Source organism: Zonotrichia albicollis, chromosome 13, assembly GCF_047830755.1.
Source record: "Zonotrichia albicollis isolate bZonAlb1 chromosome 13, bZonAlb1.hap1, whole genome shotgun sequence".
NCBI classification, from domain to species: domain Eukaryota; kingdom Metazoa; phylum Chordata; class Aves; order Passeriformes; family Passerellidae; genus Zonotrichia; species Zonotrichia albicollis.
In genome coordinates, this window is record NC_133831.1 from 6,801,070 (window position 1) to 6,814,602 (window position 13,533).

The 13,533-nt window shown below is 47.6% G+C and overlaps 1 protein-coding gene across 1 annotated transcript; it reads left to right on the forward strand.

Moving 5' to 3' along the window:
- Positions 1-206: 206 nt before the first annotated feature.
- GFOD2 (Gfo/Idh/MocA-like oxidoreductase domain containing 2) lies at positions 207-12,557 on the forward strand. The gene is made up of 3 exons (XM_005489910.4): positions 207-361; positions 5,280-5,627; positions 10,288-12,557. Exons 2-3 carry the CDS (start codon positions 5,369-5,371, stop codon positions 11,184-11,186), a joined length of 1,158 nt encoding a protein of 385 aa, XP_005489967.1. The 5' UTR covers positions 207-361; positions 5,280-5,368; the 3' UTR covers positions 11,187-12,557.
- Positions 12,558-13,533: the final 976 nt, after the last annotated feature.

Genomic DNA, 13,533 nt, shown 5'->3' on the forward strand with positions numbered 1-13,533 from the left:
TCGGGAGGCAGCAGCCGGCCCTCAGAGCAGCTCCGGGCACAGCCCGAGAGCCCAGAGCGCCTCACCACAGCCTATCCCGCTGCTCTCCCATTGGCTGTTGTCTCTGTCCGTCACTATAAGTCCCGCCTTTCCGCCAATCTCCGGCCACAGGATTGGCCGTCCCTTATGCAGAGCCTGAAGCCCCCTCAGGGCGCTGCCATGTTGGAGCCGCTGCCCGGCGGAGGGGCGGTGCGGCGCGGGGCTGTCGCGCATGCGCGGGCCGGGCAGGGCCGCCGCCCCGGGAGCGCGCGGCCGCCTCGGGAGCGCGCCCGGCCCGAGGATGCGCCAGGCGGGACGACCCCGGTGGCCCGGCCGGGCACAGGTGAGGGCGGCTCGGACCTCTCGAGCGCCCCGGGCTCCTCCGCTGTCCCGGAGCCGCTGGGCGGCGAGGGGGGCGCGCTCCTGCCAGAGGGCGCGGGGCCGGGAGCGGCCGGGGAGGGGCCGGGGGTACCAAGTCCGTGTGGGCCGGTGAGGTGAGTGGGGACCCGTCCCGCCCAGACCCCTGACGGGGGAGGCCTGGTGAGGTGAGGCGAGGTGAGCCCTGCCCCGTTCCAGAGGTGAGGCGAGGTCAGGTGAGCTCTGTCCCGTCCAGCCTCGTGCGGAGCCGCACACGGGGAGCAGCTGCCCGAGCCCCGGTGCCCCGGGCACACAGAGCGAGCACCGCGGGCCGTGCCAGCGGCTCCCGGGGCTGCCATGGCCGTGCCGCCAGCTCTGCATCAGGGCCGGTTTGGTTCCCAGGGTGTTCCCGCTGCTGCTGTCCCCGCACGGTCCTCGCTGCCACCTTCGGCCTCGGGCGGCACCTGTGGGAAGAGCCGTGCCTGGAGCGGGGCCTTGGCTGCCGTGCTGCGGAGCAGGAAGGACAGAGTGCTGTGCCGGGCTTGTCTCCAGGTGTGCTGGGAGCTCCTTCGGGCTGTGCCCTCCTGGGTTATCGCACAGCCCGCTGGCACTGAATCAAAAGCACGTTTAGTAAAGAAAGCACGTCAGTTTTGACATGGCCACGTGAACCATTCCATGCACAGCCTCAAGTGTATTCGTGCCAGAGGGCAGAGGTGTTTGCTGGTGTGCTCCTCCACCACGTGCCTCATCAATCTTGCAACCCAAATTCCTTTAAGTTGGATAAGTTGGAGACATGTGAAAAGCTTTCTCTTTATCCAGAGTCAGTGCTACCCTGGCCAGCACCTTTCTGAACATGGGCTGTTATTTTCACTACCTTTGGCCCACAGCAGTTTCTGGGCCCTGTGATCCTTGACTGTACTATCAAATTTTTGAGACTTCTGCCTTTGGAACTCTCAGACTGCTTCAACATGGAATTGAATGGGATGCTGTAGGAACCATCAGGTTTTTCATTGCACTGGGTCACAAACTTGTTGTTGCTATGTGTACCAAAAGAGTCAAAAAACTCCTTTCTATGACCAGGATGGGACTTCAAACTCACTGTGAAATTCAGCAAAAATGAAGGTGGTTTGTGGCCACAAAAAAAAAAAAAAAAAAAAAAAAAAAAAAAAGAATGGCAGAGTTCTTAAGTGCTTCTGTTGGAAAATTTAAGTCAGAATGATGTTGCAGGATTGATTATTTAATCTCTGTTGAAAAGAGGTTGATTTTTATCTCCTGACGTGCAAGATACCTGTTGTAGTCTGGTTTCAGTTGCCCATAAAAGCTCTGCCTTTTGTGTTTTCTGGGGGAGGGTTCTCATAGGAGTGTTCATTCCAGTGTTTGACTGCTGGAGAGGTTGATGCACTAGGATTTTAATTTTTATAACTAATTTGTGAGGTTTGAGGCTTGGTGAGTTCTAAAGTAAATATGTAGAAATTGTGCCTAATTCTAAGCTGGTGTTGGTAGCAGTTTCAGGTATTTCTTTCTCAGAGCTGTTCCCATGCTCTGCCAAAAGCAGTTTTCTCTAGCTTTCAGTTCAGTGCTAGATGTGACTTCTGTGCATTCAGTGAGCCTCAGTGGATGGACAAGAGTCCCTGTAAATGACAAATGTCTGCACTGTCTCATGGCAAGGGCATTTCACAACTTAGAAAAGTCTGCTGCAAGGAACCACCTCCTTCAGCTTGTTTTGTTCCAGCCCTCTCTGAGCTCCATTTGATCTGCTCCTGTATGGTGAAGGACAGGGAAAATTTCAGTTTTCTCCGTCCTAAACCACTCTTTACTTTATTACTTGTGACATCTCTTCCATACTGAGGAATCTTTCCTTGCTTAGATTTTCCTTTTCAGGAGATTTTGGTGCTTTTGATCACCTCTGCAGCCCTGGCAGTTCTGCTCCCCCTGCTTAGAGGAGAAGTACCAGATGTGCACACAGAGCTCCAGACGATGGTGCTCTGGGGACTTGTGTGGCAGCACAGTGCTGTTCTCCTGAGATCCCTGTTGCTTCTCCCCAAACTGCTCATTACAGCTGCCTCTCCTCAGCACTGGCCTTTTTCTGACATGGAGGGTTTAGGCTGTTTCCTCAGGGTGGCCTGGGCTGGAATCCCTGTGCTGCCAGCCTGGAGTGTGTCTGCAGTGTGTGTGTGTGTGTGTGTGTGTAAGGCTGCAGTACCCACATGTACCCCTTCCTGAAAGCTCTCCCAGCTCAGCTCTGCTGGTGCTCTGGGATTTCCCTGTGTAAGGATTGGCTTTTTGCTGCCCTTCAGCACCCACATCCACCCTGCTGTGCCTGCCCTGCCAAACCAGCCCTGCTGAACGTCTCTGCTGGGGGAAGAGGAGGCTGCAGGTGGCTCTCAGGGGAGGGAAGAGAAGCTTGTCCTGTGCTCAGGGCTGCTCTGCAGAGCCTGCTGGCTGCAGTGTTTGGGGTCTCCAGCCCTGGGGGCCCTGGACCATGCAGGCTGTGTCTCCATTCCCAGAGAGCCTTGCTGGAAGTCACTGCTCAGGCTGGGCTGGCCACTTGTTTCTCTGTGGTGGTGCTGGTGACCTGAAGATCTTGCAGTTGCATGCTGCTTATCACTGGATTTTGTAGATTTTTACCAATAACTCCTAGTGATACCAATGTAGAACATTCTATCTTTTGGGATGAGTGAGTTTAAGATTCATTCCACCTGGCTGAGATTATTTTTAAGAGGCAGCTGGATGGAAAACAGGGAAGAGTAACACTTAAGCAGAGTGCTTGTTACAGAAATCAGCTTATCTGAGTAGCAGGAGCCTCCTGTAGCACATACTGTGGAGCATTTTCAATGAATTCAGCCTTTTCTAAACTGTTGTGGTGTTGTGTGAGTTAGACACATCTGTGTGATCTGTGCAAGCAGGGACACACTCACCTGGTCTGTGTTCCCCCTCACTTTGTGTCCCTTCAAACAAAGATGTTCTTGCTGCTGTAAGAATTTTTAATTCTTCCGGACCATAAACTGCTAAACAGATTTGTGGGGACTTCAGTAGTTATGCCTGCTGTCCATCCAGTTGCAAGGGTTTGTTTTTTGTGTGATTTATATAAAGCAAGCCTGGCTAGAAGCCATCCTCCATGCCAGTATCCCAGGGTCCCACCCTTTTATGTAGTAAATATTTTCAAGATCCTTTTGATCTTTCTCACTGCCTTGTTTGAGTGTTCTGCTAAATGTTGGATAAAAAGGAGTTTATGCCAATGAACGTTGTTCATCTTTATAAAGAGTGACAGTGACAGTATCACTGCAAATGCTGCATCACACAGAATAAGGAAAAACATACTGAATTAATTAAGTAAATATTTCATAAGCTGTTTTATAGCATCTGTAAACATTTGTGCATTTTGCAAGATAAATATTCTCAAGCATTTCTGTTTTCTAGTTTAGTGTCTGTACTACAGAAATACCTGGGATTTCAGTCAGGGTTCAGTTTTATGGCACAATTTGGGCAGTGCAGGCACCCCCAGACTGGTGAGAAGCTGATTGCAAACAAAGCCCTTGCACTGGGAGCAGTTCCACTTCTGTGCTGCTGCTGCCCAATGCTCTGTCAGGGTTTGCTCCATGTGTTGTAATTAATGTGAGTGTCTTGGGATGGGGAGATGAGTAACACTGCTCCTGAAACAGGCCAGGATTCTTGTGTCTTTTCCAGAGGTGTTGATCTGGTGCTGGTACCAGTTCTCTTTTAAAATATGGTCTTTGCTTTTTCATCATAAGCCTCTAATGAAAACTGAATTTGTCACTTTTTTCTCTCAAAAATTAAAAAAAAATTCAAAGAAGGTCAAGTGGGTGTAGTAGATGAGATTTCAGAAAGGCACAGAACAAAAGCTGTGTTTTGTGGGTTCCTGTGGTGTCAGAGATTGAGGAGATTTCTGCCATCTCTCCTTGCAGCTGGTGCTGAAGGCGGTTTGGCCAGGTGTGCACAGCAGCTGGGCTAAGGCAGACTGGCAGGTAGGAATTGCAGGAATTGATTTACCAGGAAATATTTGGAAGAACAACAGGAGTGTGACTTGACCAATAATTTGTGTATAGGGAGTGCAATAATTCCGTGCCACCCTGCATTCCTGGAGGTTAAGTGGCATTGGCAGGATGAGATATTTTTAACTGTCCTGAGTGAAGCTTTTAACTTCCCACAGTAGACACAGAGGAGTGCCCTTCTCCTTTCTGCAAGCACATTTCTGTGTATTTAAATACTGGCATTCTCTCTCCTTGTAGCTTCTCCTCCCCAGGCAAAACAAGCTCACTGAATCCAGGCTTTCCCCACAGGACATATTTTATAAATCTTCTCCAGACTGACTTATCTATTTGCCATAAAATTGTTAAGGTCCAAGTAGTTGTTTTCAGTTTGTGTATTTAATTTGGAAGAAAGATTTATGTGTCCCAAAGCATGTCTATTATTTCCAGCAATTTCAATTGGTCTAATAAAAGATATTACCTCATCTCACAAACCTTTATCTCATTCAGGGGCTTACATCATCACAAATAGAGCAGCACTGCTTTTACTGCTGGTGTGACAGACTCCATGTCCTGTCCTCTTGGTGCTTCCTGTCACTCCCAGTTTGTGCCTCTGTGTCTGGTTTATCCTGCACTCTTGGGTGTGTTTCTGTCCCCATGTGCTGAGTTTTGAAGGTGAGGAGATAACTCTGTCAAGCTGCCTTCTTATCATTCTTCTGCAATAGGTTTGTTAGGTTTATCCCTTAATACTCTGTCTCTATAGATTGCACCTTTTGGGAGTTTTGGTTTTTGTCATTAGGATGTTTGAGAATGTTGAAAGCCATACAAAGGACAGAAGGAGGTATTCAGGGTGGGTGTGTTTGATCCCACAATGTGCCTTTTCCTGATAATCACTTGTAACTTTTCCCATTTTAGGAGCTGTGGATGGAACCCCAAGCTGAGGAGCCAAACCCTTTACTGAAGGCCTGTGTGTAGACCCTGATGCTTGAATGAATGAATGAAGAATGAAAATGCTCCCTGGAGTGGGTGTGTTTGGAACTGGTAGTGCTGCCCGGGTCCTGGTGCCCCTGCTGAGGGCAGAAGGCTTCTCCATTGAAGCTCTCTGGGGCAAGACTGAGGAGGAGGCCAAGCAGCTGGCAGAGGAAATGAACATCTCCTTCTACACGAGCCGCACCGACGACGTCCTGCTGCACCAGGACGTGGATTTGGTCTGCATCAACATCCCTCCACCCCTGACTCGGCAGATTGCTGTCAAGGCTCTAGGTACCTGTTTATCCTTGGAGTTGCACCAATCTATCTGTTCCAATCCATCTGTAGCTTGTGGGCAGGTTGAGATTGGAAACCGTTACCCCAGCACAGTTCTGGTTGCACCAACAGGCAAATGCGGTGCTAAAAATTTTGTGTGGCATTTGTGAGAAGCTTTACCTGGGTTTTTTTTTTTTTTTTTGTAAAAATACTGTTAATAATTGCTTATAGATCTGCTTGAACCAATAAATAAATACTAAAATACTAAAATACTAAAATACCAAAATAGTTCGCTTGGGTCAGACTGAAGTTATGGTAGGGAATTTGTAATAAAAATCAGCTGTATCAGAGACAATAATGAGAGGGTAAGTGGCTTTATGCCCATTAAAAAAACCCAGAGCAACAAAAAAAAAAAAACCAAACAAAAAACCCCAAACCAAATTGTTTAATTAATTTTAAATTTTCCCATGTTCTGTACTAGGAAACTGAGATGTGCCTGGAAAGGGAAGGTTGTTCAGCTCTGCTTTATGCTTTCTCCACAAGTAAAATCAAACTTGGAAGTTGAAAGCCTTTGAAAAAATACTTGTGGGCACTCAGTAGAATATTGTGATTTAGGAGCTCAGAGATGCTGGTTTAGCTGTGACTCTGGCCACTCCCTGGAGCACTCTTGGCACATCCATGTCCATAGCAGGCTGATGTGGTCCCAGGTGGAGGAATCCTGCCTGACTCAGGAGGGCAGATGCTGGGGACAGCAGGAGGAATCCAGCTGGATGAGGAAGAAGGGATGACACCCCAGACTGGTTGGGCAGGGAGATGGGAGCCTGCTGCCCAGGCAGCCTGACATTTCTAATTGCCCAGTGTGGGACTTTGTAGTGTTAATGTCCTCTCCTGCAGTGCAGCGTGGGTGTCAGTTTGCGTGCAATTCTGTAAATAACAAGGGTGATATTTTTACTGTGTTTACAGGAGATACACGAGTTAATTTTAGGACAGGTAATCTCAGACCATGTGAGCCAGGGTGGTTTGTTGTGCCTCTTTTCTCTACAGTAATTTCTTTTGCAAGTAAACAAGTTCCTGGACAAACATTTGCAATGGCACTTAGATATGCAGAGAGAGATTTCAGGCTTTTTTTTCCCTTTTCTTTTTTGTACTGTTAGATTTGTTTGTTTACCTTGTTAGAGTACTATCCTTTGAATTTTAGGGTGTTTTGATTTTTAAATATTTGAACTGCAAGTTAGAATTTATCTCTTCAAATACACTAAAAGCTCTTTAAAGCACTTGTTAGGTAATATGCATTTCACTAGGTCTTGTGGCTCTTGATGATCAAATGGTCTAAAAAGGAGAAAATTCACCATTCTCTGATGGATTATTAACTATAAAGGGATTGGGATTTTTAGTTGAAGGCTGGGAACCCATAGGATGACATTATCCAGAGGAGGAAAGGGCGGTAAAGCTGGTGCAGAAATACAGAGGTTGGATGTTTGCTTGAATGTGAGTTTAGGAAGTGGAAGGCTGAAAAAGCCAGGGAGATGCATGGAGGAAGCAGGAGAGGGTAACAACCCCTTCCTGTGTCCTGAGATGTTCTGATCTGTAAATTGATGCAGAGCTCTCAGGCCAGTGTGGTGCTGACCTTGCCTTTCAGCTCTCCAGGTTCATTGCAGTGCCTTTTGCTGCCCAGTGTATCCTGACTTATTTAAAGCCAGTCTTGGGTGGTTTCCTGTGCCTGAATGTTCTGAAGGAACACAGAACCAGGGGAGGGCCAAAGATGGCAGCAACATATTTTTTGGAAGTTGAGATTAATACAGTGATGATTATAATCAGAGAGTTATTTGCTGTGAATTGTTTATAACAGATTGGTGTTTACTTGCCAAGAGACTGGGCTTTAGGAAATGTCAGAAGTGGTGCAGTAATAATGGTCTTGTGTGTTGTGTTTTGTTGGGCTTGCTTTGTTTGTTTTAAAGTGGTGACACTTTTATCATTAATTTTTTACCTTTTTCTACTTTTTTTAAAAAAAACTGTGCTTCCATTTGGTAAAGAGGAGAAAAGACCCCAGTTTTTCTAGGTGGTGCAGTTTCCTTGCCTAAGTTTCTTGCTGACAGGCATCCATGAACAAGCCTGGGGACAAAGCAGTGACACTGGTTTGAGTTCATGAACCAGACAGCACAGATCAAAGCCCAGGGGATAGTTCATATTCAAATCAGTGTAATCTTATGGTTTATCTCCACAGCAGGCAAAGCAAGAAGCTCTCTTTAAATTTGTGCTTCTTTTGATCTCAGAGGAACTAAATCAATTTCACCTAATGTCAGTGTTGTGGTTCATGTCCCACAGTTAAATGCGCCCATCCATGCTCTCATGTCTCCTGGCTGGTGAGGGCCTCAACTGAAAATTTTGCAGCTGTGGTTTAGGAAAACAATATGGTACAAAGTTCAGGTTATTCATTACCAAAACAATAGTAACAGTCCCAGGGATGTAAGCTGCACTGCCTTGAAAAACAAAAGGCATGGCCATTACCTTGGTCAGGGACCTTGTAGCCATCTCTGACCTGGCCCCTGTCCTTGCTTCATGGCCATGTCTGTGAGCCTGGGGACAGCTGGAAGGATGTCCACTGAAGGCAACAGCAGGATTATCCCAGAGCTGTTCTGTGTTCCCAGTGTCACCCTGGCAGTGCACCGTGGGCTGTGCTGAGCTGTCACTGTGCTGCCATCCCAGAAAAAGGCAGCAGCCACTTTGAGCTCCTCAGGTGGCTCAGCCTGGGCTGCCACAACAGGCACAGCACTGAGCGAGGGTGAGGCTGCTCAGCAGAGCAGGGACAGCCCGGGGTGACAGGGCTGTCTCCAGGCTGTCCCCAGGCTCTGCTGGCTCTGCCCTCAGTCCCTGCTGCAGGGAGCCAGGGCTGGGCAGCACCAGCACAGCACTGGCTGCAGAGCTGTTCCACAGAGCCAGAGTCACTTTGGTGTTCTGCAAGCTTTGGGTTTTCTGCAAGCTTTGAGGTGCAGATCTGCTCAGGACACTGTGAGCATCCCTTTGCTTTCCCTGGTGGTACTTTGCTGTAACCTGCCTGCAGACAAGCACCATTTAAACAATAGATAAACTGGACTGAAGCAGCTCTAGATGCTTGTCCAGGTGCTTCAGCTAGCCCTGAAAAGTACTGAACTGAGGGTTGTGCCTTGCCTGGCAGCAGGACTGGGGACGGGGAAGTCAGAAATGGTCCCTGAAATGGGGGTTGCCAATGGACAGCCATGGTGTCCACTGGGAGCTTGACCTGACTCTGGTCATTAAAGCTGCTACGGACTCGAATCAGTACAGGGGATTTCTCACTTGTATCTTCCCATTTTCTGACTGGGTTTCACTTGTGTCTCTTAGAAGCAGAGGTTGTGACTTTCCTGTCGCTGTCCCCTGGCTGAGCAGTGTCGCGGTGTGCGCTGGCCCCTGGCCCAGGGTTCCTGGAGGGCTGGCTGGGTGCAGCCGGGAGGGGGAGCACGGAGAGCAGGAGCCGCGGTGGGGATGTGCCAGAGAGCGACCGAAGTGGCTGCGCCGAGCAGGGAGCGCAGCCTGCTCCTGGCTGAGGAGGAGCTTTCAGACAGCTGCCCAGGCCCTGTGCTCTGATTCCTGCAATTCTTGGGCAGGAACTGAGGTGTGCCATGACTGACCTTCAGGTCTGGCACCCCCAGTTTGTGTCTGTAAAAACCATGTTAGGAATAACATGGTTATTACACTGAAAAATGTGTAGATAAGTATTTGATCAGAACAGATGTAAAACAGGAAAAAAACACTAAAAGTAAAGCCCTGCCATGAGAAGGGGGATACAAGAAAAGCTCCAAATCTAAGAACTGGTTAAAACTTGTGCTCTCATACTCTTTTGTATTACTTAATTTCTGCTTTCCAGTTAGAGGAAGAAAGGGGATTATTGACTGCCCCATTGATTTAGGCTGAGCTCAATGTAAAGTGCATCAGGAGCAATAACAGTGCAGTGGGTCAGCTTGGGGGTGCAGCTCCTGCCTGTGTAACTCAGTCACTTTTTGTCTGATTGTACAAACAGGCTGTATGTGCCAACCAAAATTATTTGCTTTCTAATTAGAAAGGGTTGTTTTAAAACAGTCCACCTAACAAAACCTTATTTCTAATTCTTGTGTTCTGTACACAGAATCTGTATGTATGTTGTTTACATATATACATTTTTATATATAAGTAAATTGCATGTCCCATTTATATTAATTAATGATAATAATAAGAAAAAGTTGTAGAGGGAGAGTGAAATGCAAAGTGAAAATCAAATCTCCCCTTCCCCCACCTCTTCCCTGTGGGGTACATGGCCTTTTTTTTTCTCTTCTGGCTATACAGGTATTAAAATAATTTTTTAAATATAGCACTTATGTTGTGTCTTATTTAGATGCCATGTGATGCCATTTGGACACTTATCTTTCATGATGTAAAAATCCTGTCTTTATTTGGAGCCTCCCTCTGTGAGAGTTTGTCAGCTCTGCACTGGAGCATCTTGGAAACAGCATTGAGTCTTGCTAGACTTGGCATTCCTACTTTAGTTCCCAGATCTTTACCTTGGAAATTTTAGCAGGAAAGCCCAACTCTTAAAACCACCACTTCTTGACAACCTTTGGGGCATCTGAGCACGTTTTGCTCAAGTGTAATAAATATTGTATTTTTTTTTTCATTTGTGCTGCAGGAATAGGGAAGAACGTGCTGTGTGAGAAAGCTGCTACCTCTGTGGATGCCTTCAGGATGGTGACAGCTGCCAGGTACTACCCCAAGCTGATGAGCATCGTTGGCAACGTGCTGCGGTTCCTGCCCGCCTTCGTGAAGATGAAGCAGCTGATAGAGGAGCACTACGTGGGCAACGTCATCGTCTGCGACGCGCGGGTCTACGGGGGCAGCCTGCTCAGCCCCCAGTACAACTGGATCTGTGACGAGCTCATGGGAGGGGGCGGCCTGCACACCATGGGCACCTACATCATCGACCTGCTGAGCCACCTGACCAGCAGGAGGGCTGAGAAGGTGCACGGGTTGCTCAAGACGTTTGTGAAGCAGAACACGGCCATCAGCGGCATCCGCCACGTCACCAGCGACGACTTCTGCGTTTTCCAGATGCTCATGAGCGACGGCGTCTGCTGCACTGTGACTCTCAACTTCAACATGCCCGGCTCCTTCAGCCACGAGGTCATGGTCGTGGGCTCTGCCGGCCGCCTCATAGCGCGGGGCACAGACCTGTACGGGCAGAAGAACTCTGCTCTCCAGGAGGAGCTGCTCTTCACAGACTCCCTGCCTGTCAACAAGGGCCTTCTGGAGAAGGGCTTCAAGGACATCCCTCTGCTCTACCTGAAAGGAATGGTGTACATGGTGCAAGCCCTGAGGCAGTCTTTCCAAGAGCAGGAAGACCGTCGGACGTGGGATCATAAACCTGTGGCTATGGCAGCCTCTTTTGAGGATGGCCTGTACATGCAGAGTGTGGTAGAGGCCATCAAGAAATCCAGTAGGTCAGGTGAGTGGGAGACTGTGGAGGTGATGACTGAGGAACCAGATGCCAACCAAAACCTCTGTGAGGCGCTTCAAAGAAATAACTTATGAACATTCCTACCTTGGAAAATACTACTTCTGGCTGTAATGTAAAAAAACACGGTTTTTAAGATATGTAGATTCTTATTTAATAGCCTGAGTTTCTTGGTTTTTTTTTAAACATGTAAAATATGTTCTCATAGGAACAGTTCTGGTTTAAATTGTTTGAAGAGTTTTAAATGTTTCTGTTTTTTGCAAACATTTAATTTTTGTCTTGGAGACTGGTAGGAAAACTTGAATTGCCCTTTGCACTTGCAGTAGCTTAAGTGAATTGTGGGATCTCTGCCATTGCGTGGCTTGGAAATGAGACACAACCCCTGTTGCACAGGTTGCTGATTTAACCATGAGAGCACATAGAGCAAGATCAGGGAGTATCTGTTGTTCAGATGCCTTTTTCCTCTCTCTTGGAGACTGATTTATGTTTTAATCCTCAGTTTGTAAAATTTTAGAAAAGAGTTCAGTGATGTAACAAGTCTCTGAACTCCTATAGGACAAAAAGTAGAAGGAATGGATTAAAGTTAGCAACATACAGATCAGCCTTTTGGCTTCCTGTATGTGGTGAATGTCTTTCAAATTCATTCAAACTGATGTTTTATTTAAATGATACTATAATTCTCTGTTGTTGGTGTCTTGGCAGGAAAATATTCAGGAAGTCTGTGATGCATTTGAGCTATTCTTCCATATCTGTAGACATTATTCCTTCTACTCAAGAGGCTGCCTGCATCCAGCAGCTGTTTTTCCATAAGCTCAGTGCTTATGTCAGTTGTGTTTACTGCCTGGCAGCACCAGTGCCGTGCCTGTGGGGCCACGTTCTCATTGCTGTGACTGTTACTAAATAAATGCCTCCCTGGGTCATGGGACTGCCACAGTGTCCTGGTAACAAAGTTGTACAGCATGAACCTTTCAGGGCCCTGAAAGTGGAAGGAAGGAGGTATTTCCTACCTCTTGCAGCTCTCTTCATGTGCTGGCTGGGTAACTGTCACACTACACACATGCTGATAGTTGAGAGAACAGGGACTGAACTGCCATGGGTAAAAGTGCTCTGGATCTCAAACACTGGCTGTTAACCCTCTGGGCCAGAACATCTACCCTCCCTCCTGCAGCTGGTGTCCAGTGGAGAGATTTGTTGGCAGATGATGGGTGGAAGTTCATTCCTTTTGAGAAATGTTTCTCTCTGAGGCAGGTATGTGGAAAGGATAGTCTAATTTTACTACATTTGTTTTGTGTACTTGAAAGCTTTTTTTTTTAAAACGTATTTCCCACTAAATTGTAACCCTGTGTATTTATGTATATTAACATGCACGCTGCTGTTCCATAAGCTGGACCTTCCTGAAAAGTATCATGTTTTCTACAGAAAATAAAAAGTTGTGTTTGTTGAGGGAATTCTCTATGCAGCTGTGTGCTTGTGTTTGATTTGGTCAAGCTAAAACCGTCTTAATAAAAGTGAACAGGAGACTCAGAGCTGGGACTCAGCATCTGGTGAGTCCTTCCCCACTTATTGTAGAAGTTGCCAGAAGACCCCAAGTAAGAAGCAAAATCCCTGCAGTATTGATGGGACCACTTTCTTTGCTTGGTGTGTAAATTAGGTATTTACCTTTGGATATTTACTTTCCAGACTGACAGAAACAAGTCTACTGCTGTGCTGTTTTAAAACATGGCTGCTCTTGTGCTCTGCACATTTTCATCTCTACTGTGAGCTGTGTGAAGGAAGTGCATGGTTAGATTGGATATTAGGACAAGGTTCCTTACCCACAAGGTGGTTGGGCACTGGAATTGTCTCCCCAGGGAAGTGGTCATTGCCCACACTTGCCAGAGTTCAGGAAGAGTTTGGGCAACGCTCTGGGAGACACAGGGTGGGATTCTTGGGGCTGTCCTGTGCAGGGCCAGGAGTTGTGCTCAATGATCCTGCCATAGGTGTGAGCATCTACTGCCTGTGGAGTGTGTGTGCTATGTAAAATGGATGAGATAACATGTCCTGAGCTCACCTGGCACTCACCACCTTCATTCAGATAAAAGAGCCCTGATTGTTTTCATGCCAGTTTGGGGTCTGTTTTGAAGCTGTCCTGGAACTGAGAACCTTCCTATGTGCCTTAGTCACCAAGTTTGTATTGGGCAGAACAAATCTAAAGCACAGCTCCTCCTCTATGAGAGGAAAGAAGCACAAAACATCTCCGGACGATCCCAGTGAAGCAAGGAGGGTGCTGAGACTGCTGGGTGAGAAAGAGAGATGAGCGGAGAGGTGAGAGGGGGCTCTGTGGGCTGGCTGCAGCCTGGGGCTGCCCTGCTCTGGCACAGCGGGACGGTGACGGCAGGCGCGCCCGTTTGGGCGGAGCGGGTTCCAGCGGGATTGCCCCGTGCA